Genomic DNA, 26,841 nt, shown 5'->3' with positions numbered 1-26,841 from the left:
TGTCAATGGATGCGCAAATAGGATCTGTAGTCAGTCGATCTCACCATCTGCTGCGCATGCTTCGCAGACTCATCCCTTTTATCCCAAAGAATGAAAAAGCAGTGGTAGTTGGAACAATCATTAATTCACGACTGGACTACGCAAACTCGCTTTACATAGGATTACCACAATATCAACTTGCGCGATTACAACTGATCCAAAACACGGCGGCAAGGCTGATAACAGGAAAAAAACCCTGGGAATCCATCTCTCCTTCACTGAGGAGCTTACATTGGCTAACCGTAAAAAATCGGATCACGTTCAAGACCTTGTGCCTCACCCACAAATGCGTGCATAGAGAAGCTCCGCAATACCTAATGGAGAAAATGAATCATTACACACCAAACCACAGTCTTCGATCAGCCAACAAAAACCTCCTCCTCGTGCCCAAAGCCCGGTATAAATCCAAGGGGGATCGGAGATTCGCTGTCCAAGGGCCTCGGCTATGGAATGCTCTACCAATCAACATCCGCCTGGAAGAAAATCACCTGGCTTTTAGGAAAAAACTCAAGACCTTACTCTTTTAGCAGATGATCAAAGCTCGCCACAGCGCCTAGAGGCGATTCAGTTCGCATTGTGCGCTATACAAGTATTCATTCATTCATTCATTCATTCAGTTTTCCCTAGTTTAGTATCTTGAATTGCCATGCTATAACAATCAATGACACTCTAGAGCTGGGACACACTGCATCATTGTTTATAATAGCGAGGGCTTGCCTGCACCATGACAACGTATGTTTCTGATCATTTTTGACTGGGATGACTCGAGATTTTGCATACTTTTAAATAGTACCACTTAAAAAAAAAAAAAAAGGTTGAGAAAATCCTAGGAAGAAAGATTCATGGAACAAATGAGACAAACAAGAAATAGTGGCAATAGATTTAAAATGTATAACCACAATGTTTTTATGGTTTTAGATAGAGTAGCAAAGTATTAGCGCCACCGTCACATTTTTATTGTTAGGAAATTTTAAGTTTTGAGGTCAAATCTTCCAATGGGGACACCTGTTCTGGTGACAACAGTCCAAGAAGTTCATTCCCCTCATTTTGTAGAGATTTCCTCTTAATCCCTCTTGCATCTCTGGGAAGGTAGTGAACAGAGAACAAAAAAATAAAGTGACAAAAGTTCTAAACCTTCCTAAGGCTGGTACACACTATAAGAAAATCAGGCGGAGGGTCGTTCAGGTTTCCTCAATGTTTGAGAACCAAGGAAGGAAATAATGTATGAAAATTCTCGTATTGCAAAGGCTTTATTTGTTGTTTATTGTTTTTGATCATGCGCAGTCTTTCATATTTGGTTTTTCTCATACGAAAATTGGATGAAAATGGTACACATTAAAACGAAAAGTGTACGCTCTTATCAATCATCAAAAAAATACATTTTGGATTTTGTCTCTTCATTCATTTTATTTTTCAAAGTCTGAATTGGATGTGAAAAGGTGTGTATACACTATACCAAAATCAAACGACCGTGCCTTGTATGGAAGTTTTTCCATAGTGTGTAACCCATTAACTCGAACACTGAAAAAAAAGTTTGGTCCACATTTAATATTGATATTTATGTAGTGAATATAATGAATGCCCAGCATACTGTACATTCACTTTAATCCCTGTTCTCAGGGAGTTTAGAGGTCCTTATCTCACATACACACATATATTAGACATGAGCCAATTAACTAACCAGCATGTCTTTGTAATGTGGGAGGTAATTATGCAAGGAGACCTATGCAGATAGTTTCCTGGCCAACAAATCAAATTGAGGACTCCATGGCTGCAAGCTGTTAACCAATAACGTCAAAGGTCCCAGAAAACTGTGGGACCATTCACAATGTTGGCATATGCTGTGGGCACCCAGCTGTGAAGCTTCAAGCTGTCCCCAGCCAGGTGCCCACAGTTAAGATGCCTTCCGGCGAGCACAGCGCTGGATCCTGGGACAAGTGGTGTAGTGGTTAGCACTCTCACCTAGCAGTAAAAAGGGTTGTTGGTTTGAATCCCAACCACGACACTACCTGCCTGGAGTTTGCATGTTCTCCCTATGCCTGCATGGGTTTCCTCCGGGTACTCCGTTTCCTCCCACAATCCAAAGACATGCAGGTAGGTTAATTGGCTTCTGTCCAAAATTGGCCCTAGTATATGAATGGAGACCTTGGGATTGTGGGCTCCTTGACGGTAGGGACCGATTGTGCAATGTACAGGGATAGAGACAATTGTAGACACTCACTCAGGTTGAACTGGATGGACTGGTGTCTATATTCAACTTTACTAACTATGAAACTATGAAGTGTGTTTGTTTATTAAAAGTCAGCAGCTACAGTTTCTTCTAATTTGCAGAAAAATTACTGGAGCTCCTCTTTAAACTAGTTAAATAAACAGTTTTTTTTTTATATTATGTTATTGTTGTAAAGGAAGGAGATTTAAAAAAGTACAAAGAAGGCTTCACAGTTGCGTACGAAGATTTGGAAGTAATCCTGAGAAATACCATAACCAATAACCTTATGTCTGGGTAAGAACCATAAATAGAAGGGAACCCAAACACCCAATGATAACCATACAGATCCCAGAAATCTAACATAATAGAAAATAGATATCTCCAAAACTTATATAGCGGTACCCTCATAAGGGCTGCTGATTTGGTTACTTAGCAATCTGCCAATCACCCTGCTGCCAGGCTCCCCACATTCAGAGAAGACGAGGAACAGTCATTTGCGCGGTTTTGTTGCATTTATTGAAGGTACAACTTGGGTGGAACAAGGGGTGATACGAGACGCCCATAGCAGTTGGTGTATTGTTTGACAATACTGAATAGCCGTAGCTTGAAAGTTGTAGTACATCTAGTATTCTCAGAAAATTCCTGAAACACTATTTCTTTGCTTCCAATTTTGACAAAGAAGAATCACTCTGAATAATTCCACCTTGCAGACTATGATGGTTTCTGAGAATCAAAGATCCAGAGGCCTAACACAACCTATCCCCGATGGATCAATGAGTTAGACAGCCACACAGTCTTTGGAAGATATTACCAATGTGCTAACCAGACCAGAAATAGCACGGCATCTCCCCCCCCCCCCCCCCCCCCGATGACCTGACACATGGTAATGGTTGAACTACTGCTCCCAGCCAGTCCTTTGCTGTCAATGCTGTGTTTCCCGGCCACAACATTCTACACTGTTCTTGATAACTTCTCTTGTTCTGTTACACTTACATTTGGTTACTTGACCGTTCTGTGTCCCCGGTCACAGAATGCTGCTCTACTCTCTTCCGCTTTACTGCTACTTCTTCAGTTCTGATCTTGTCCAGCATTCAAGTCCCGTGTTCCCCGGTCAAAGCAGCTTGATACTCTTTTAAAGATGAAGATCTTTATCTTAGACTCCCTCTCTGCGGTTCCTCCATCTCTCCTCAGTGCTCAGCGCATACCCACATGGGGACACCAGGAAAAGCACCTCAATCCTCCATGCTGTCTTTTCTGAACTCCAGACTGCTCCCTGGCAGCATGTGACCCCAGCTTATATGGGAGGCCTGCCCCCTGCCAATACCGAAAGATAATTGGTCAGGGTTCCTCACATGAGCTGCCCGACAATCAGATTTCAGGTTCAAACCCCATTCCAGAACCATCCTTCTGAAAGCAGGGGAGGCATCTCTAAATCAGAGCACAGGTGACCACACCCACCACTACACTGAACACTCCCAGTCCCAAATCAAAACAACCAGGCCTAGCCTAAATCACAGGCCTGGCTAAATTTACCTGCACTTGGGCCCTGAGCTTGAAAAATCCTATTCTAACACCTACCTTTAGGTAGAGGGTACTACACTTAGAATCAGGGACCAAACAATGAGAAGCAAAAAAAAATAAAAACCAACCCAAAAATCCCAGCTCTAAGATGCCCACCTTAAGAAGAGAGAAAGGCTTGAAACTCCTGAGAATTACAAAATGTAATCCAGGCAACTCAGGTCGTGGTATGTTTAGCTAACCAATCGTGCACCACTGCCAATAAATATTCCATAAAATGATTTTGTCAAGGCTGGTACAAAATGTGTAGGTTTGTGTTTGATTTATGCTATCATATTTGTGAAGTTATTTTTCATACATATAGGGCATCTTATTATAGACATTTCATCCACAAGTATAACCATGGTAACATAGTAACTGATAAAAACTGAACCAATATAACTATATGTTTAGAGTATAAAATCAGTGGTCAGTAAAAAAAAAAAAAAAAATTGAACGTTGAGCCTGAGACAGAAAATATTGGCTTATTTATTGTAATTTTATGAGAATAGCATTTTTTTATGTGAAAATATGTAAAAAGTTCCAGATAGAATGCTGATTCTTCTTCCTGCATTTACCTGAATGTTTTGAATGGGGGGCCCAAGCAAGAAAGCTACGTAAAAGAGAAGGAAGAAAGATACTGAAATTTTTTGCCTAGCATTGTTTTTTATAGCATATAGCATGCATAAATCTCAAAACCAAAACTGACGATATTGCACTTCAATGACAACTTCATAACTAGGGAGTTATACTTTTGTTATAAAAAATAAATAAAAGTACTAGAAATGTTTCCTGTTAAGGATTTCTGTTCACCTGTTTAATCACATTTAAGCCCCCCCCCTTCACACGTGCGTTCCAAATCGCACCCCATTTCTGGCACACTGATTATGAAAAAAGTTCCTGCAGTACTTTTTACTGATTTAATTATGATTTGCATAGACTTCTGTTAAATTAAGTCACAAGCCGCAATGAAATTGGCAGTGCAAATCAAAAGTAGTGCAATTTTAAAGCTGCACCGGTTTGAACCAGGGCTAAGAGTTCCTTTGGATTTCTAGGAAAACATGCATGCAAATTTGGTGCTTTGAGCCATGGAGAATTTTTCATCAGGTTATGTTATTGAAAATCATTTGTAAAGCACAGTGTGAATTGTGTAATTAACAGGAAATTATATAACAATGATTGTATACAATGAAGGAAACAGGGAATAATAATATCTACAATGTTATTTTTGCAATAATGTTTCTTACATGCTGAGTTGATATTTTGATTACCTAGAATTAGATATTAACGACGTTGCCAACCATCTATAAATTTGGGGTCCGTAAATGTCCATAGACACAAGAAAAGTGCCTTTAAAAAATCTCCTTGTTCTCTAATAAGCAGCTGGACTCAGACTTGGATTGGGTAGAGGAGGGGGCCAGGTGCGCGCCTGCGCAATGAGATCATGGCACTTATATGGGCATGACTTATACTCACACTCCCCATTGCATTAGTGGAGGCCAAACTCTGCAGTTGACTAATTGGCTGGCTCTAGGACTGCACATGCACAGTTCAGACCTGACAACAAGGATTTTTTTATAGCATTTTATTTCATGTGACCATGCATCTCTTCTTCCTTCTTTCAAGATGCAGGGGAAGTGTTCTAGAGGCAGGCTGTGATTGAGAAGGGGATGTGTGCCAGAGGCAGGTTGTGATTGGGAGGTGGGTGTGGTGGCTGAACAAACTATCCAACGTCATACGGTGCATCTGCACAGTGTCTTGTACCTCTGAATGGCCAGCCAAAGGATGAAAACTGACCACGCTAACCACAGATCACTTTCCATACTTTGTGTGGTCAGTTTAAAATAAGGAAGAGAGGTGACTAACAGGTTTATCCAAATACTTCAGATAGAAGTACATGAAAATGAGACTATGATTTAGAAAATACACACATATAAACAAAAACAATATTTAGGGTAACATACACTTTAACTCTGGACTTATTGGTTAACCCCCTCAGATCCGTGCTATAGCCAAATAACGGCTACACCATGGACCTACTTTGCAGAGAGGCCATCAACAGACCTCCCCCCCTTTGCACGCTCCCCGCGCCCCCTGCAGGTCAGGTCAATGAGACTCAGGTGATCACAGTATCCCGGCCCCTTACCACATGATCAGCTGTCAGCCAATGACAGCTGATCACAAGATGTAAACAGAATATTGGCAATCTTTTTTTTTTCTCCGCACGCTAACAGTGTGAGGAGTAAAAAAGCCAAGTATGCAAGCGGTGCTAATATTTGCCGTAATAAAGTTGTACATACAGTAGCTCACAAAAATGAGTACATCCCTCAGATTTTTGTAAATATTTTATTATATCTTTTCATGTGACAACTCTGAAGAAATGGCACTTTGCTACAATGTGAAGTAGTGAGTATACAGCTTGTATAACAGAAAATCTACACTGTCTCCTCAAAATAACTCAACACACAGCCATTAATGTCTAAACCGCTGGTAACAAAAGTGAGTACACCCCTACGTGAAAATGTCCAGATAGGGCCCAAAGTGTCAATATTTTGTGTGGCCACCATTATTGTCCAGCACTTTCTTAACCCTCTTGGGCATGGAGTTGACCAGAGCTTCACAGGTTGCCACTGGAGTCCTCTTCCACTCCAACATGATGACATCGCGAAGCTGGTGGATATTAAAGACCTTGTATTTGTGCACCTTCTATTTGAGTATGCTCCACAGACGCTCAGTAGGGTTTAGGTCTGGAGACATGCTTGGCCAGTCCATCACCTTTACCCTCAGCTTCTTTAGCAAGGCAGTGGTCGTGTTGGAGGTGTGTTTGGGGTCGTTATGTTGGAATACTGCCCTGCGGCCCAGTCTCTGAAGGGAGGGGATCATGCTCTAGTATGTCCCAGTACATGTTGGCATTGATGGTTCCTTCAATGAACTGTAGCTCCCCAGCGCGGTAGCACTCATGCAGCCCCAGGCCATGACACTCCCACCCCCATGCTTGACTGTAGGCAAGACACACTGGTCTTTGTACTCCTCACCTGGGTGGTGCCACATAAGCTTGACACCATCTGAATCTTAGTCTTCTTTAGAAGAGGCTTCCTTCTGGGACAACAGCCATGCGGACCAATTTGATGCAGTGTGCAGTGTATAGTCTGAGCACTGACAGGCTGACCCCCCACCCATTCAACCTTTGCAGCAATGCTAACAGTACACATTACTCTATTTCCCAAAGACAACCTCTGATATGCACTCAACTTCTTTGGCCAACCATGGTGAGGCCTGTTCTGAGTGGAACCTGTCCTGTTAAACTGCTGTATGGTCTTAGCCACTGTGCTGCAGCTCAGTTTCAGGGTCTTGGCAATCTTCCTATAGCCTAGGCCAGTGATGGCGAACCTTGGCACCCCAGATGTTTTGGAACTACATTTCCCATGATGCTCCACTACAATGCAAGGTACCAGAGCATCATGGGAAATGTAGTTCCAAAACATCTGGAGTGCCAAGGTTCGCCATCACTGGCCTAGGCCATCATTATGCAGAGGAAAAATTATTTGTCTCAGATCCTTTGAGAGTTATTTGCCATGAAGTGTTATGTTGAACGTCCAGTGACCAGTAGAAGAGAGTGAGAGCCATAACACCAAATTTAACACACCTGCTCCCCATTCATACCTGAGACCTTGTAACACTATCGAGTCATATGACATCGGGGAGGGAAAAATGGCTAATCGGGCCCATTTTTGACATTTTCACTAAGGGGTGTACTCATTTTTGTTGCCAGTGGTTTAGGCATTAATAGCTGTGTGTTGAGTTATTTTGAGGGGACAGCAAATTTACACTGTTATTCAAGCTGTACACTCACTACTTTACATTGCAGCAAAGTATCATTTAGTGTTGTCACATGTAAAGATATAATAAAATATTTACAAAAATGTGAGGGGTGTACTCACTTTTGTGAGATACTGTAATATCGAAAAGTCCGGACACTCTTATGTAGGCCATCTGAAACTTTTTGGGGCTTACCTTTGAGGAGAATATTATTTGCCAATATTCTTGAAAGCAGATTTAATGACTGTGGGGCAATGTTAATGTGATGGTATAGTGACATTTTACCTATTTAATAGAATTATGTATGATCATAAATATGCAATATAGCTATTAATACACTATAAGAGCTTCAGCAACTGGTACAATTTTGAATGAGTTGGATGCCTGGTTCCCCGCCTTGAACTTTTAATGGAACTACAGGTGTCAGCATCCAACACACCTGAAAACGTAGAAGATCTTTTAATGGGACTAGCTCTTCAACGCAGCAGGTTTCTCTACAGATGAATGAAGCATTTTAAAAAAATAGATGCAGAGTGGCCATACATTATTGATAATTGAAATGTTATAGATAAATACAAAAAGCATTTTATTTCCTTAAAGTGTGACTAAAGGCAAAACTTTTTTTTTCATTAGAGGGGAGAGGGATTAGAAAACGTATCATTTTTTTTTATTGCTGTCTCTGCCCCTGTTAGGGAGATTAACCCTCTCTACTTGTCCTGTTTACCATTATCATTGAAACTAAAAGTAAAAGAAAATCCCACATTTTGGGATTCTGGCGACCTGTGGGTCCCTTAATTTGCAGGAATTTCCTCTAACTTCCTGTTTTAACTATGGAACAGGAAATAAAGAGAAATCTCCCCAATGAGACAAAAAGAGCAACAATAAAGCTAATAGAGGTTATAACCCTGCCTTACTCTAAATGAAAATAAAAAGTTTTGCCTATAGTTCTACTTTAAATGCAAAAAATTTTTACTTGTATTTGATACTGCAAAACTGACTAATCAAGACATCTGACAGGTTGTCATACTTTAACAGGCACTGAGCAGGCAGATGACGGATCTGTCTCAGCTCACTGTTCAGAGATGGACCTGTCAGGCCGCGCACACACGGGCGGACTGTTCGCCCAACCTTGTCCACTGAACAGTGTTTGGGCGGACAGTCCGCTCGTGTGTGGGCTTTCAGCGGACAGTTTCAGCGGACAGTTTGACGGACAAAGTCTTTCGGAAATTCCGAAAAACTGTCCGCTGAAACTGTGTTTGAGCGAACAGTCCGCCCGTGTGTAGGCTACTTTCGAAATGAGCAAACTGTTCCCGCTCGGAGGAAAGTCTGCTCATTTCGAGCGCGTGTGAAGGTAGGCGGGGCCCGCGACGGAGACGTCGCGGGCTCCGCCGCCTGGAATGGGCTTAAAGGGGAACCCCAACGCCGAAAAAAAAATCGGCGTGGGGGTTCCCCCAAAGTCCACAACAGACCCTTGTCCGAGCACGCTACCCGGCCGGCCAGGAAAGGGGGGCGAGCGAGCGCGCCCCCCCTCCTGAGCCGTACCAGGCCGCGTGCCCTCAACATGGGGGGTGCCTTGGGGAAGGGGGGGCCGCGCGGCCCCCCCACCCCAAAGCACCTTGTCCCCATGTTGATGAGGACAAGGGCCTCTTCCCGACAACCCTGGCCGTTGGTTGTCGGGGTCTGCGGGCGGGGGGCTTATCGGAATCCGGGAGCCCCCTTTAAGAAGGGGGCCCCCGGATACCGGCCCCCCACCCTTTGTGAATGAGTATGGGGTACAATGTACCCCTACCCATTCACCTGTGAAATAAAGTACAAAAAAAAACACAACACAGGGAAAAAATATTTTATTGCACAGCTCCGGGGGTCTTCCGTCTTCGGGGGTCTTCTCGCCGGACTCCTCCGCTATCTTCGTGTAGCTCTTTTGCTAGCGGAGGAGTCCGGCTTTCTTCCTCCCCGCCGCCGGCCTCTTCTCCCGACTTCGGGGGTCTTGTCCCCCTCTTCGGTTCTTCTGCCGGGCCACCGCGCCTTCTTGTAGCTCTTTTGCAGGCGGTGGCCCGGTCTTCTGTCGCCGCTGCCTTCCGTTCTTCTGTCGCCGCCTTCGGTTCTTCTGCCGGGCCACCGCGCCTTCTTGTAGCTCTTTTACAGGCGGTGGCCCGGTCTTCTGTCGCCGCTGTCGCTGTCGCCGTCGCCGCCTTCCGTTCTTCTTCTTCTTCTTGTTCTTCTTCTTCTTCTCCAGGAGATGTTGACACGTCGCTCTCTCCGGCCGGAATGCCAGAGCCGCGCTGTGCGGTCACTTATATAGTGACAATGGGGCGGTGTCACATGGTATATGTCACATGGGTTGGTCACATGGTGACCCCGCCCCCTTACGATGTCATAGTCCCCATGTGACATCAACCCATGTGACCAACCCATGTGACATATACCATGTGACACCGCCCCATTGTCACTATATAAGTGACCGCACAGCGCGGCTCTGGCATTCCGGCCGGAGAGAGCGACGTGTCAACATCTCCTGGAGAAGAAGAAGAAGAACAAGAAGAAGAAGAAGAACGGAAGGCGGCGACGGCGACAGCGACAGCGGCGACAGAAGACCGGGCCACCGCCTGTAAAAGAGCTACAAGAAGGCGCGGTGGCCCGGCAGAAGAACCGAAGGCGGCGACAGAAGAACGGAAGGCAGCGGCGACAGAAGACCGGGCCACCGCCTGCAAAAGAGCTACAAGAAGGCGCGGTGGCCCGGCAGAAGAACCGAAGAGGGGGACAAGACCCCCGAAGTCGGGAGAAGAGGCCGGCGGCGGGGAGGAAGAAAGCCGGACTCCTCCGCTAGCAAAAGAGCTACACGAAGATAGCGGAGGAGTCCGACGAGAAGACCCCCGAAGACGGAAGACCCCCGGAGCTGTGCAATAAAATATTTTTTCCCTGTGTTGTGTTTTTTTTGTACTTTATTTCACAGGTGAATGGGTAGGGGTACATTGTACCCCATACTCATTCACATAGGGTGGGGGGCCGGTATCCGGGGGCCCCCCTTCTTAAAGGGGGCTCCCGGATTCCGATAAGCCCCCCGCCCGCAGACCCCGACAACCAACGGCCAGGGTTGTCGGGAAGAGGCCCTTGTCCTCATCAACATGGGGACAAGGTGCTTTGGGGTGGGGGGGCCGCGCGGCCCCCCCTTCCCCAAGGCACCCCCCCATGTTGAGGGCACGCGGCCTGGTACGGCTCAGGAGGGGGGGCGCGCTCGCTCGCCCCCCTTTCCTGGCCGGCCGGGTAGCGCGCTCGGACAAGGGTCTGTTGTGGACTTTGGGGGGACCCCACGCCGATTTTTTTCGGCGTTGGGGTTCCCCTTTAAGTCCATTCCAGGCGGCGGAGCCCGCGACGTCTCCTTCGCGGGCCCCGCCTACCTGTACACGCGCTCGAAATGGGCGGATTTGCCTCCGCCTTACGTGGGCGAGTCCGTTCATTTCAAAAGTTGAGCGAACTGTTTGGCAAACAGTTCGCTGAAACAGTCCGCTCAAAAAGTGCCGTGTGTGGCCATGTCCGTCCATGCTAATTTTGAGCGGACTGTTTGCCGAAACTGTTTGACGAACAAAGTTGGGCGAACAGTCCGCCCGTGTGTACGCGGCCTCAGAGTCCGGCTCTCCTCTATAGGGAGATCGCATGAAAAAGGACTGATCCTCCAGATGGATGGAAACTAGGGTTTTCATCCATCTGGATTTCATGGACAGTGATTGGATCGGATATCAGTGGACATGTCACCACTGACATCCCCTGCACCATAGGGGTGAATGGAGCGTCCGATCGAGTTCGCCTGAAAAACTGACAGGCGGACTATATTGGAAAGCCTGTGTGCAAGGGCCTTACTGGTTTTTGTACATTCCTAGTAAGTTACCTAATGTGTTGGATTACCCAGTAAAACACTGGTGAGTATTATAGAACTACAGTAGGCAAATAAGCTAGTAGAGAAAAATTAGCAAAATTGTGTGCCTGAACTCTGCATGAAGATACAAATAAGCTGCAGTCAGCATTAGTTTGAACAATGATAGAAGATAAGAGCTGTTATCTATGGTACAAAACACTAAGGTCAAGATCATGTCAGTCATTGAAACTACATAAAGCAAAGGTTATTCTAGTAAGGCTTGTTAAAAGGAAAATCAGGCCAAGCTTTGTTTTGTATCTGAACAGCAAAGAATAGGGGGGTCTGATTTTTTTCTTTTATTCATACATTTTTAGATAGCACAAACATGTCACAATTTTGAGCACAAAATGGCCTTCTAAGCATATGAAGATGTGGTCACCACACATTAAAGAATTTTGTAGCTCCAGAGATAGACTGCTTAACCACTTAAGGACCGAACCTCTTTTTCAGACTCGGTGTTTACATGTTTAAAACAGGTTTTTTTTTGCAAGAAAATTACTTAGAACCCCCAAACATTTTATATAGTTTTTTTTCTAACACCCTAGAGAATAAAATGGCGGTCATTGCAATACTTGTTTTCACACCGTATTTGTGCAGCGGTCTTACAAGCGCACTTTTTTTTTGGAAAAAATCCACTTTTTTGAATAAAGAAATAAGACAACAGTAAAATTAGCCCAATTTTTTTATATTGTGAAAGATAATGTTACGCTGAGTAAATTGATACCCAACATATCACGCTTCAAAATTGCGCCCACTCGTGGAATGGCGTCAAACTTTTTAGCCTCAAAAATCTCCATAAGCGACATTTAAAAAAAATCTACAGGTTGCATTTTTTGCGTTACAGAGGAGGTCTAGGGCTAGAATTATTGCTCTCATTCTACCGATACCTCACATGTGTGGTTTGACCGCCGTTTTCATATGTGGGCGCTACTCACGTATGCGCTCGCTTCCGCACGCAAGCTCGTCGTGACGGGGTGTTCTTAAAAACCTTTTTTTTTTCTTATTTATTTTCATTGATTTTATTTATCTTTACACAGTTTAAAAAAAATAAAAAATAAAAATAGATCACTTTTATTCCTATTACAAGGAATGTAAACATCCCTTGTAATAGAAAAAAGCATGACAGGTCCTCTTAAATATGAGATCTGGGTTAAAAAGTCCTCAGATCTCATATTTGGACTTAAATGCAATAATAAAAAAAAGAAAGTAATTTGAAAAAAATGAACCCGTCGCGGAGACCACCGTTATCGTACAGACGACAGGCGCCTGAAGAGGTGGATATCTCCATTGTGGCAGCAGCTGCTGCTGTTACCGAGATATCCCTCCTCAAAAATAGGACGTAAATCGGCATGCGCTGGTCGTTAAGTGGTTAAGGCTATCATGCCTTTTGGAGAACTAGGGATTACAATTTCCATCTATCCCTCAAAGTTTTCAATGCAGCACAGGTGTGGTTTTCATTATGAGTATCATAATGAAATGCATAGATGACTATTTTACAAAATTTGTATTATGCCTTTAAAAGTAGATCTAAACCCTAGATGGCAGCAGGTGTGGCGCTGCATGTGGAGGGTGGCCCTCGTGCAAGACTTAAGATTGTGGTTAGCAGGACAAAGTGCCTGATTGCAGAGAAGAGACTTGACAGGAAGTGGGGGGATCAAACATCTGATTGACGATGATATCATCAATGGGGTTTGAGGTGGGCCCCCTAAGTAGGGGTAGTGAGGCTGGGGCCATTGATTCATTACTCAGCTGCTACAGTGGATCAGAACTGAAATGGAACAGGCAGGTGAACACGTCACAGGTCCAGTACAGTGTGTATTACCCAAAGAGGGCATCATAGCCCTTGTACACACGGTCGGAGATTCCGACGGAATGTGTTCAATCGGACCGTTTTGTTGGATATTCCGACTGTGTGTGGTCTACATCAGACTATTTCTGTCGGATACTCCGACGGACCAAGTTTTCTAACTTGTTGGTAAAATTTTCCGACAAAATGCTCCGATCGGACATACTCCGATCATGTGTAGAGAATTCCGAACGGGCAAAGTGCCACGCATGCTCAGATCAAATTCCTACACCAAAGCTATTGGCTACTAGCGTGAACGTAGTCCCGTCGTAACGAAATAACGTCATCACGCCGGATTTTCCGACAACTTTGTTCGACCGTGTGTATACAGCAGTTTCGGACAAATTCCAACGGATTTGGTTGTCGGAATCTCCGACCGTGTGTACAAGGGCCTAAACCTCACAGACAGCTGATTAAAAGTGGGTCTCAGCTGCTAGACAGGAGTTTGGTAGTACCAGGAATATGGTATGAGGGACCCTGAAATTGGGTGCACGCAGACCTTGGAAATATCTGAGAGGGCAGTTAGCGAGGTGCCACAATCTGCAGGAGGGCTCTGTAGTGTTCAATGTATGAAAATTATCAAATAAACTGGGATCTACCAGACTGCCATAAAATAATTGCCATGTTTTTACCCTGGGAAAGGGGCAGAATGTGTCCTTCAGAACCTAATGAAAACATTAAAAAGTCTTACTATGTCATAGTAGTCAAAATAATGAATCTTCTGCCATCATTCAAGTTTTTACATCGCCTTTTATAACCCAGTTCCCCAAATTATTTTATAAACTACAAATTAATTTGCCCCATGAGAATAGAAGTGCAGTATTCTTTTTTGTAAATATTTTACTTATTAAAATTAACTTTCTATTTTAGAAAAATTGTGCACAGAGTGGGAAGTTCCCCAAGCAGCTTCCTTCTACAGTCACATGCAGATAAACGAGCTGCCAAACTAATCAGAAAAACAACCACCGCGCGCTGCAAGACTGCACAAATTGTTTCCTGAGAGGGGGTTCTGTAGTATATCTTGGAGAGAATTGTTAACAAAACCTAAGCATATAAGTACTCCCCAGCCCTTCTATAATGAATGCTGTTCATTGCAGGAATACAGAGGTCACTATGTGCTGTGGAGGTGTATTTGTTGTAAATGCACAGATCAGGTCGTTTGTGCTGTGTGAATAGAACTAGGGAAGTCCGTGATGATACAGCATCTTCCCTTCATATGCACACACTGCCCAATAAACATGCTTACGTATCAGCTGACAAGAACATAAGGGCTGTACAGCACAGTGGTTTATTATAGACATGGCTTTGTGTATTCTGGATGTGTGCTTTTGTTTAAAAACTACAAGACATGCAGAAAGATGCTCACAACACAGCAATCTATAACTATGCTGATGTATGCATGTTTTAAATCATACTAAACGCAGTTATATTACAGTTCAAAAGGGCTATTTCTGACCAATTTGCCCTTGTTACTTCTCTTATTTTTCTAAAACAGAATCACACAATTAGGGGGATAAAAAGTCTTGCTGTGCTATATTCAAATATCCCTGCTGCCTGTTTTAGTAGCTTTACCGACACTTGTGGTAGATTCAAGTACTTGATAATAGTGCCACTTTCACCATGTGGAACTATTACTGCACCAGATTCAAAAATAATAGATAACGAAACTGGGGTAATGAAGACCAAATGTAAGTTGGCGTATAGAGACAGGCAGAGTGCCAGTTTCTGTATGCTGTGTAAAAGGGTGGTATGTTTGGTGCCACTGGCCCCTCCCCTTATGTCACTGGCTTTGTAGGATGCTGACAGTGGATGGAACCTGATGGAGAAGCTGCAATTCTAGTTCCCCATCAAGTGTGTTCTCTCCTTGTGACAGACAACAGGCAGTGGGCAGATTATATGGTCAATAGCAGGCTGTCATTTGGCTGCGGTCAATCGAGTGAAACTGATGAGAAACTACTGTCTCAGCTTCACCATCTTGCTCTGCCACTTAGCAACAAAACTTCTGGATTCTCTTCTGTTTGTGTGACAGCTGCAGCAACGGAGGAGGAGCGCAGTGGAGTCCCCAGTACTCCCCCATGTGTGGTGTTTGCTCCAAATTCATGTACCGTTTCCAACAGCTATATTATTTTGTCATCTGCACCAACATCCTAAACACTATGTTTTATGTTTTCTCCTCCTGAATTGCAAAGTGTATTTTCATGCAGGGGAATTGATAATGTTTATACTTGGGTGCCGTTTAGGTAGATCTGCTGGACGCGGCTTGCAGCATAGCAGAACTGGATAGCTGTCAGCTGGTCTGTCAGGGCAGATTGCAGGACCTCCTTATCCCCAGGTGTGTAATGGAACCAAGGTGGCACTCGAGGAAGAAGCAGAAACAGGCAGGCAGGACCGGACTGAAGAGGCGCATTCAGGATGGGAGCCAAAGTCATACACAGGAAGACAAGCCAGGGAGTATGCAGAAGGGTAAACAGGATCAAGCCAGGTTCATGCAGGTAAGAGCAAGAGAAGCAGAGTCCTTAGAGCAAGCCAGGTCAAAACCAGAGATCGGGCAGCAGAGAGCAAGCCGGGTCGGTAACAAGTAATCCAAAGAATGCAAGGAGTACTGGTAACTGAAGATCATCCAAAGCCTAAGTGCAGCCACTGACCTTATATAGGGCGTTTGGCACCAGTTCTTGTAGCAGGTATGCATGAACATGCACCAGTGTGAACATTCAAACTAGCATGACCATGTAAATTATTGGTAACTATGCCAGGTCTTCCTCAGCACCTGCACATTTTTATTTATCTGTCTCCTTTTAAGCACATACTCATTTTTATTCTGAATAGAACCCTGACAGGGTGATGAGGGATCAGTGTGCCATCACTGTCCAGTCAGGCTTGAGTTGGTCCCTGACGAGGATGTGTTGCTTCTTTGCAGTGTAGTTTTTAGGGAGTTCCAGGACTTTGCCGTGACTATAATGTAGCTTTAGGCTTGCCATACACTGATAAATAATTTAACAATTCTAACAATTGTCGGTTGTTTGTTAGACAATTTTCTACCCAGCTCCTTTGGTTTTTCAATTGGGCGAGAGGAACTGCAAAGCTAATTGTGTTTATCCATCTTTAAAATTGCTGATTCCTACCCCACTCTGGTATCTGTTAAAGTTCTTGGATCCTAGTTCAGTGGATCTCAACAACTAGGCTGTGGCTTATTGCCAGGCTCCAGCCACTTCTCTCCTGGGTCTCCAGCCAGCTGCACATAACCTCCTCCAGTTTCTCCCTGCTCCCCAAGTTTCCTTCCAGATTTGTGCCCCCAGTGTCCCTTAGGCCACATTAGAGCCCTTAGTTTCCATAGTGGCCCCCAGCCCCCCACAGTGCACCCTGCCTAATGTAGAGCTTCCAGCCCTCCATAGTTCTCCCAACCTTCTGCAGTGTCCCACAGTGCCCCCCAACCTCCCACAGTGCTTCTTAGCTCCTTCCAGAAGCCTCGCCCCCTACAGGGCCACCAAGTCATCTGCAGAGCCCCTAACCCAGTGATGGCAAACCTTGGCACCCCAGATCTTTTGGAACTACATTTCCCATGATGCTCAACTACACTGCAGAGTGCATGAGCATCATGGAAAATGTAGTTCCAAAACATCTGGGGTGCCAAGGTTCTCCATAACTGCCCTAACCCATGCCACAACACCCATCTTCCCCCCACAGTGACACCCAACACCACCCATAGGCTTCCAGAATTTCAATACATGTTTTGCACTCCCATACTTTTTGGTGTGGGCAATAAACATTATTCTTTACTGTTTGGGCACGCAATGCATTTTGAAGGATATTTTCCCGGTTCTGGTCTCAAAAAGGACGATATATAGAGTATTGGTAAACTAGTACAGTGAGTAACATTATTACATTAAACCTAATCTTCAAAATGCAGTTTTTAACTATTCTAATTAACATTAGCTAAGCGGAGTTAAAATGAACCTGTGCTTTGCCCACATTTCTGCTTTATTTTCCCCTCCACTCTAGTAGCACATTTTCAGCTTTCTTTCACTCCCCAGCCAGTCTATTTACCCACTGAAAGTAGGTTTGCCCAGCACTGTCACAAGACATGGGTCATATGCTCCCCATACCTGGATGTATCCAAATATTTTCATTGTTTCTGGCAGCTAAGTGAAGCAGCAGTGCAGGAGAGAAAGAGCAATACAGTATGGATTTGATTTACTAAAGGCAAATCCTCTCTGCACTGCAAGTGCAGTCGCTGTAAATCTGAGGGGAAGATCTGAAATGAGGGGAAGCACTGCTGATTTTATCTTTCAATAAAAAAAAAATGGCGTTTTTTATTTTTCTTGCATGTCCCCTTCAGAGCTACAGCGACTGCACTTGTAGTGAAAAGTAGAAGTACACTGTGCACTGCCAAAAACCTTGTTAGTTTTCCAGGTCATTCGTTATGATCGCAATTCGTAAATTCGTGCATTCGTAAATTATAAAATTCAGAAATTCGAAAATCTGAAGTAACTAACTATTAAATTATAGGTATTGGAATTTCCCTTTCAAATTTGGCTGTTAGTAAACGTAATAAATATGAATTGATCCGAAATAACGTCTGCCGCATATAAACAAATGGAGCGGAATAAATTAATAATAATAAAACGTTTTTATTGTTATTTATTATTATTAATGTATTGTGCTCCATTCGTTTGGATACAGCATTCATTATTTTGGATAATTCGTAACTTCGTATAAATTTGAATTCGTTACGTTCTCTAACAGCCAAATTTGAAAGGAAATAACAATACCTATAATTTAATAGTTAAGTTATTATTAGTTACTATTTCAGATTTCCGAATTTCCAAACTTCCGAATAAGAATTTACCGATTTACAAATGTATGAGTTTACGAATATTTGGGTTTTTGTTAATTTGGATATTTCAGAATTAACGGACTTGGAACGAAGCGAACTGCACATGTCTAGTGAAAAGTGGATTTGCCTTTAGTAAATAAACCCCTTATGTGTGGGAGGGGGCAAAACATAGTACTGTCTGTTACCCTACATTGATGACTACAGTTCATTTGAACAAGATCCTAAAAATGCACCGAAATGTTACTGCATGCAATTTACATGTAGGGTTGCCAACTGACCTTTACTGAAAGAGACCCGTGTTGATAACCATTTGTTCAAGTCAGACATGCATCTCTCCTCATGCAAGTCTATGGGAATGCAAAAGCAGCTATGAGGAGGATAAACGCAGGTGAGAAGGAGGTCATCTACTTTCATATGACGCTTTCAGTGAACTCAGATTTCAGAAGTGTCTCAAACTGAGCTCATATGCACGTGGAATGTACCTAAAACAAGCTGCATTGGCCATCAACACAAGTCCTTGTTTTCTGAAAATCAAGCAATTCCATTGTTTCATTTTGCTGAATGTGCAATCCCAGATAATGAAAAACATAAGCTGCGAGTATGTAGAACACTAAACGAACCTGCTAATAGTTTGTCCAAGTTTCTATCTGTATTTATTTTTTTTTCTCCAAGCTAATGACACATCAGATTCCAACTCTGTTTCTTTGAAAAAATAATATTGGCACCCCTATAAGACTAGTGTCTAATGTGGATTAGCTCCAGCAGTAAAAAAGCAAGATTTTGAAAATGTGAGTTTTTTTTAAAATGCATGCACTTCTAATTTTTAACCATGTGCAGTTTATAGAGAATGCTTTGGCTGCCACAGCAAACCCCGGTCTAAAGTTTCTAGTTACTGGCTATCATGCCAATTCTCTGGCTTTTCTATACTCTGAGCACAACGGTGCTAAACAATTTGCAGTTTCTAGAGCAGCCTTTTTCAACCAGGGTGCCCAGGCATCCAGGGGTGCCTTCAGGTTTCTTTAGGATTGCCTTGGGAAAATGCCTAAAAATTGCCCAAAACTTGTATGCAAGCCAGTGGAGATGAAGCCTGTCTTTTAGTTACACAAAGCCACAGGGTTTCATTGTGCACTATTACAACCTTCCAGCCGCCAGCATCCTAACAACCAATGACGTTGGGTGTATTAAGTGTGTAGGATGTTGCTGAGATATATACAGCTATTAGTTTCGTTTTTAGAATGGGGTGTCCGGAGATTGTGCAGAATTTTAAAGCGTGCCTTGACTGAAAAAAGGTTGAGAAACACTGGTCTAGAGCAGCATTTGTCAAACTTTTTTTTTTCAGTACACTTCAAAAGTATGCAAAATCTCAAGGCACCCCAAAAACTATAATGTTATGTAGCAACCTCTACCTTAGGTAGGTAGGTAGGTGCTAGGTGTAGGTTTTGTGTAAGCTGCCAACGCAGGTAAGTTTAGGCAGGCCTATTCTGTGAGCTAGGCCTGTTTGTTTTGATCTGGGGGCAGGGGAGTGGTTTAGTATAGCAGTAGGTGACTGACATGTGCTTCAGCTCTTGGGTGCCTCCTATGTTTCCAGGGAGAAGGTTCTGGAAATGTGGCAGGGCAGAGAGATGGAGTGACATGGGGTGCATGTGGGAGCTCTGACCAACCGCCAACTAGGATTGGCAGGGGGGCAGGCCTCCTTCATATACCCATGGTCAGCTTACTGGGGGAGGAGTTGTTGGCTGGGTGAACTGTATGATGGCATGTTAGACTGTCGTGTTTGAGGGAACCCCCTCTCTGGGGGGGGGGGGGGTGCCTCAGGCAGGGAGCTCAGGAGCTGGTAAGGAGCCTCTCCTTACATGATAATGGAGAGGTGTCATTGGAACAGGGAGCTGGTCAGCACGTCCAGAGTAAAGTCATTCAGGAAGGATCCAGGACAGATGTTGGTGAGTGGAAAGCACAGTGGAAAGCTCTGGAAGAGATCTTCCAGGGGAGCTGGATGTAGAGCCAGAGGGAGAGACTGTGGAATTTTCGAGTCACATCACATCGAGCCAGGAGGGAGGGCAGGATTGGTTGCTACCACAGAAAGGGGGTACTGCAGACCCCTGCCTACAAAAGGCCATCAAGTAATAAATACTGGGACTTGTTCAGAGCGAGGCCTAGTCATGGTGCGACAGGAGACTAAAGTTGGACAGTGAAGTAAGTGTTCCTAAGTAGTGTGCTGGGGAGAGGACTGTCAAGTTTAGAGTAAACCATCTTTTGTTCTGCTGAAGAAGTATATGCGCAGTTACTTTTACTCTGCTGAGAAGTGCGACGCAGCTACTTTTATTCTGCCAAGCAATATACATCCTATGGGCATCCCGTGTCCCTTTTCCTCAACCAAGTACAATCCCCTAATAAAAAAAACAACAAAAACAAGCTAGAGACTGTTCATTGACTGAAAAGTGTGTCTAATGGATGGCTGGCAGCAGGGTGAAATGTGTGGATGCTGTAACACGTAGCAACCCGGGGGACCAGCACTACAGTTATGTTATGTGTCAATGGGAAACCTGAGCCTGGGACAATGCGCACAACCGCTCTGGTGAAATTACCTTCACACCAGAAGCCCCCCTTCACATAAGAGGTTCTCCAATCACACCAGAGGGCCCCCCCATCACAGAGCCATCCAATCACACAGTTCCCTCTAAACACATTAGCGTCCTGCTTTTTGGCTCCATTAGCAGGGCAGGTCTAGAGGAGAGACACTTCCATCTTCTCCTGAATGCTGGAGGTGGCCCTTGTTTTGTATGCTGGGTTTAAGGTCTGGTTCAGACCTATGCATTTTTTTGGGGATTTTGCAGAAACGCACTATAGTCTATGGTTTCCTATGAGACAAGTTCACATCTATTTGTTTTCCAGCTGCTCTATTTTTGGAAAGGGTCACAGACTTTTTTTTTCCAAGTACAACATGGTGTGTTTTTAGTTCAATAGACTTCAACGGACACTTTGTGGAAATGCATGTAGTGCGTTCGATGCGTTTTGCATTTTTTAATCTTCCTAACCACAAAAACATCTCCCCTTTAAAAAACAAAAAGCATAAAAAATGCAAAACGCATCAAAAAAAAAAGTGTGACAAATGTGTGCACAAAAATGCAAAATGCACTGCAGAAATGGATCAAGAGCAAACTGCATAGGTTGTGAATCAGGCCTAATTCTCAGTATCTGGTCTTATTCTGTATGTATGGACAATGCACAGTAGCACTTCCGAATTTTCAATGTCTGCTTACCATCTCCTTGTTTACAGTGTGCAAGTCCTCTTTTTAAGCCATAACCAGTTTTCTGCAGTGCGTGCACTAGGGTCCTTGGTTTGAACCCCAACCAGGACACTAGCTGCATGAAGTTTGCATGTTCTCTCAGTGCTTGTGTGGGTTTTCCCGACGGAATTCGGCTCAAGCTGTCTTGCTTACACACGGTCCAACCAAATTCCGATTGTTTATAATGTGGTGACGTACAACACGTATGACGGGACTAGAAAAAGGAAGTTCAATAGCCAGTAGCCAATAGCTTCTGTCTCGTAGTTGAATCTGAGCATGCGTGATTTTTGGCGTGTCGGAATGGCATACACACGATCGGAATTTCCGAAAGTTTTTCAGTCAGTAAAATTGAGAACATGCTATCAATTTTTGGCTGGCAGAAATTCAGACAGCTAAATTCCGATGGAGCATACACACAATTGCATTTTCCGATGAAAAGCTCTCATCGGTCTTTTTCTGGCCGGAATTCCGATTGTGTGTACGCGGCATTAGACATGCTGGCAGGTTAAACAGCCCCTGTTTAATTTTGGCCTTCGTATGCAGGTGAAATAGGGACCTTGCATTGTAAGCTTCTTGAGGCAGGGACTGATGTGAATGTCCAATATGTAAAGTGCTGCATTGTTGCTATTTAAATGCCTGTAATACATAAATAAATAATACCCTCTAAACTGTTCTACCAGGTAGCCTCTGCAAGAAGAATGTCAGTACATACAGTATATTCTAAAACACAAAAGGTAAACTGAAAAGATTTAGTTAGGCCATTTCAAATTTGATGCTAGTGTAGCCGGGTGCTCTGCCGGATCTGCACCTGCTCTTGCCGCGTGCCCCCCGGTAGCCACGAAAAGGTGGCTCTGTCGAGAGATGCAGCTGCTCAAAGGACACCGGGAGATGTAGTCATGGGGAGAGCACTGTATAAAGAAAAAGGATGAGCGGCAGGACAGACTACCCAGGATCCTTTGCCAACTCAGAGGAGGAGAGAGCAAAAATTTCACCGGAGAGTCAGTGCAGTATGGGCAGAGCTAGTGAGAGGATGTTATTGCAGAGATATTTTGAGAGAGAGAGAGAGAGAGAGAGAGATTCACCCTGCCATTTATTCTAACCTGAATTCATATATAAAATTTATCTCACATTGTAAAGCGTTGTGCAAACTGTTGGCCCCAGGTAGGGTTGCCACCTGTCCGGGATTCACCCGGACAGTTTGGGTTGGGAATCATATGTCCGGATTTCAAACTGCCTGAAACCTGGACATATTATTCAGACTGAACTATGGCTTCCCAGCAGGGTTGCTGGCTGTAGTTGTCTAAGCCGAGTGTCTGTTACACTCTCTTTCACACTGCCCAAAGCCAGCACTAACAATCCCCCCCCCACCACACACACACACACACAGATGGGAGAGGAGAGAGGGCTTGGTCTGCACCCCCACCCCTGCTCACACTATAAACCCCAGCACTGTGCCACAGGAAAAGAAAGTGAGGCAGTCCCACTCCTTATCCCACTGTGAGGGGGCGGCGTCGCTGCTGTTAGAGGTAATGGCAGAGCACTCTTTGCCATATCCGCACAGTGGACAGCCACCCATCCTCTCTGCAGTCTGCCCCATTGCCGTTGACATGTCAGAACAAGAGAAAGTTAGCTGCCCAGCCTACGGTCAACAGCATGACAGCTGTTTTTAAAGTGGCTGTAAACCCATTACAACAACTTTATGCTACAGGTAAGCCTATATTAAGTAGCTACCCAGGATAACTCCTAAACCTGCATGGTTTAAGGCAGGGGTCTTCAAACTACGGCCCTCCAGTTGTTCAGGAACTACAATTCCCATCATGCCTAGTCATGTCTGTGAATGTCAGAGTTTTACAATGCCTCATGGCAACAGCTGGAGGGCCGTAGTTTGAGGATCCCTGGTTTAGGAGATACCCCTTGTCCCCTGCATGTGCCGATGACATCGGCACATGTGCACTGGGGCAAACAGAAGCAATGGCATGTATGTGCCGTTCCTTCAGTCTGTGTGCCATTACCAGCGGCTCCCACGTGCATGCGCGGGAGTGACATCATCGCGGCTCAAGCCAATCACATAGCTGTGATACCCAGAAGTAACCCTTGGGAGGGATGTCGCCGGTCAGAGGAGGAGACGAGGACGGCTGTGGGGGCTTCGTTCTCAGGTAAGTAATTCATAATGGGCTAGTATGCTATGCATACTAGCTCATTATGCCTTTGTCTTGCAGGTTTTTTTTCCCTTTACCAAGGTTTACAACCACTTTAAAAATTAAAGTCGAAGGCCAGGTTCATACCACAGCAGGGAGAGGCTCACAGCAGGGGTCCGTTGTGTCCATGTTCACCGTTTCAGGTCCCATTTCAGCTCTAAATTTTAGATGAATTTGGACCTGAAACGTCAGAGAAGACACACAGGACCCCTGTGCAATTCAAACAGGAGCCACTCGGGGGATGTGCGAACCGGCTCCATTGAGAGCCGGTCACAATCTTTTGACTTGCAAATTGGATGCAGGGAAACCTGCATCCAATTCACAAAGTGTTAACCTAGCCTAAATGTTTTTTTATCGTAATGCATTCTCTGCATTAAAGTGGTTGTACAGGTACAAGGTATTTTACCTTCATGCATTCTATGTATGAAGGTAAAAAACCTGTGTGCAGCAGACTCCCCCCGCCCCCCCCCCCCCATAAAACTTACCTGAGCCCCCTCTCGATCCAGCAATGTCCATGGGAACTCTGGCTCTCCAGGGACTGGCACTTCTGATTGTCTCCTGCTGCTGTGAGCCAAACAGGAGATGGAGGCTGAGCCGCGGCTCTGTGTTTGAATGGACACACAGAGCCACAGCTCGGGAGCGTGCCTGCTTGCTGTGGGGGTGGGAGGGAGGGGCCAGGAGTGTCAGCGTGGGACCCGAAAAGAGGAGGAACCCGGGCTGCTCTGTGCAAAACCTCTGAGCATCTAAGTATAACATGTTTGTTATTTAATATAAAAAGGAAAGAAAAAACAAAACAAAAAAAAAAAAAAAAAGGTTTAGTAACACTTTAAAAAAGGTAAAAACCCCCACTATTTGTCCTACCCATAGGTCCCTGCTGCTTCAGTCAAACCCCAATGAGGAGGGAGCAGGGGTGTAGCTTATTGGTGCTGTGTGCGTCTATAGACACACACAGCCTGGCTCAGAAGCATGCATGCGTGTCTCCTTAGCACTCGGCCTGCTACAAGTGGAAACCGAAGGAGGGAAGACCAGACAGTGCCAGCAGAGGAGAAAAGTGACCTTTCTGTGCAATATCATTACAATATCAGTATAATCCCTTTTTAAATAAAAAAAATGCCTTTAGCTATAACCTTAACTATATAGTATACATAAATACATTTATGTAGACATTAAAACCCATTTTTATGTAGTCCCTGTTCAACTTTTCACTATATAACTAAACAATGCACCTTCAGGTGTACAAGTTTTATACCATCAGCCTTTTTGGCATTATCCCCATTTGCTCCCTGTATGGTTCACTCAGACCCCATTCACACTGGGGCCGCAGCTGCATTTGTGGTAAAGCGCTGCTCATTTTAGCGGCACATTACCAATGTTTAAGTGGCGCTTCTCGGCTGCTTACATGTGCCATGTCGTTGCGCTTTTTAGGCTCTTTGGAAGCGATACCTATTCATTTCAATGGGCAGAGTATTTTGGGAAGCACTAAATACTCCCAAACCGACCCAAAGATGCTGCTTGCAGGACTTTTCGGAACGTCCCGCAAGCGCACCAACCGAGTGTGAAAAGTCACACTTCTTGAATGAATAGAAGGTGGTTTTCAGCGCCTGAAAACTGCCCCAGCGTGAAAGGGGTCTTACACAAAAGGTGTTACATGTTCTCTACATGCTGAGCTCATAATGAGAGTTCAGACACCTACTGGGACTGCGTCTATGGCTAGCTAAGCGCACAAGCACTTTGAAACATGCATTGTATAAGGCCTCATGCACACTGGGAATTAAAATTTTTAATCCTGGCAGGAAAAAGCAGCTTAAAAAACGCACCAAAAGCCACGTATTGCACATGCGTTTAGGCACATCAAGTGTTTGAGCATTTATGGATTCCATTGGCCAGAATATTAATTTATTCTGGCCATCGGAATGAAAGAACACTCAAGCGCAAAATGTGACTGGTGTTTAGATGCATTTATTTTTTGCCCAAAAGCCCCTCTTCAGAATGTGCTGGGGAGGGGGGGTTCAGCCTGCAAACGCTCTTTTTCTAATATGCCTGTAAACGTCTAACATGTGCATGGACACATACATTAGGCTATCATAGGAGGTGCTTTTAGGCTGGATTCACACCTATGCATTTTTAGTGCTTTTTGCATTTTGCACTACACCCCCTGCTCCCTTCTCATAGGGGTTTTGGAACACGTTCTGTGGTGCAAACCTGCAAAATGCAAAAAAGTACAGGTGTGAATCCAGCCTTACAGCCTGAAAAAAAAAAAAAAAAAAAAGAAAACCCAACAAAATGCATTTAGGCTGGATTCACACCTATGCATTTTTAGTGCCTTTTGCATTTTGCAGATTTGCACTACAGTCCATTTAACATGGTTTCCTATGGAACACGTTCTGTAGCGCAAATCTGCAAAATGCACTAAAAATGCATAGGTGTGAATCCAGCCTAAGAAGGGGTATTTCTACATTCTGCTTGTATGAGGCCTAAAGAACATGTTGCATTTGCAAATGGCAGCAGGAATATAAATACAATATATGAACTTCAACCAGAAGTATTTCTCGTTTTTCTTTCACGTTTCCATTCAGGAAGACTGAATGACTGAAATAAAATGAATGAACTTCACATTGAAATGGCACATTTGTCACTCCACGTTTCTAAAACAGTACAGAAGAAAAATAATGTCATTGTTCTGAATATAAAATGAATAGATAGAAGAGCAAGCATGGTAAACAAATGCTTGTAATCAGTGCAGGCATTCAAAACCAACAGCAAGTTAGCCTAAGTGCAGGCCAGGAGCACAGACACAAATGCCTCAGACTCCACTCCACTACTGGGGCCTGCAGTGTTCACAAAGCAGCCAGCCCTAATTACCTTGTTAAGGTGGGGGTCCCGGGTTATGTCATAGCCTCTCTTCCTGGTGTACGTGAAAGTCTGGCTGTCATGCTGCTCCTTCCCTTCTTGGTCTTTATTTACCACCTTAGAAGACATTGCTGCTACTGATCCAGGGAGAAAGCAATGCTAATGAATTGCTCAGATGTAGAAAAAAAAAAATAATGTGACTGCACTGGGGCTTTCTCTTTTGTGAGTGTTTCAATGGCTAGGTGTGTGCTAACTGGTGCTAGTACTGGCAGAGCTGGGAGGATCAGCT

The 26,841-nt window shown here is 44.3% G+C and overlaps 1 protein-coding gene across 1 annotated transcript in view; it reads right to left on the bottom strand.

The window, feature by feature from the left end:
• ME1 (malic enzyme 1) overlaps positions 1-26,822 on the bottom strand; it is a 356,512-nt gene extending 329,690 nt beyond the window's left edge. Inside the window, exon 1 of the mRNA XM_077487320.1 lies at positions 26,565-26,822. Within this exon, the coding sequence (XP_077343446.1) occupies positions 26,565-26,681 (117 nt within the window). The 5' untranslated portion in view covers positions 26,682-26,822. The remainder of the gene's footprint in view (positions 1-26,564) is intronic.
• Between the last annotated feature and the right edge of the window lie 19 nt (positions 26,823-26,841).

This window comes from Lithobates pipiens, unplaced genomic scaffold (assembly GCF_037356315.1).
Source record: "Lithobates pipiens isolate NorthernLeopardFrog02 unplaced genomic scaffold, aLitPip1_a1.2 Scaffold_18, whole genome shotgun sequence".
In the NCBI taxonomy this organism is placed as follows: Eukaryota; Metazoa; Chordata; class Amphibia; order Anura; family Ranidae; genus Lithobates; species Lithobates pipiens.
The sequence above is the reverse complement of the archived record's forward strand: the minus strand, read 5'-3'. Positions and strand labels throughout refer to the sequence as shown.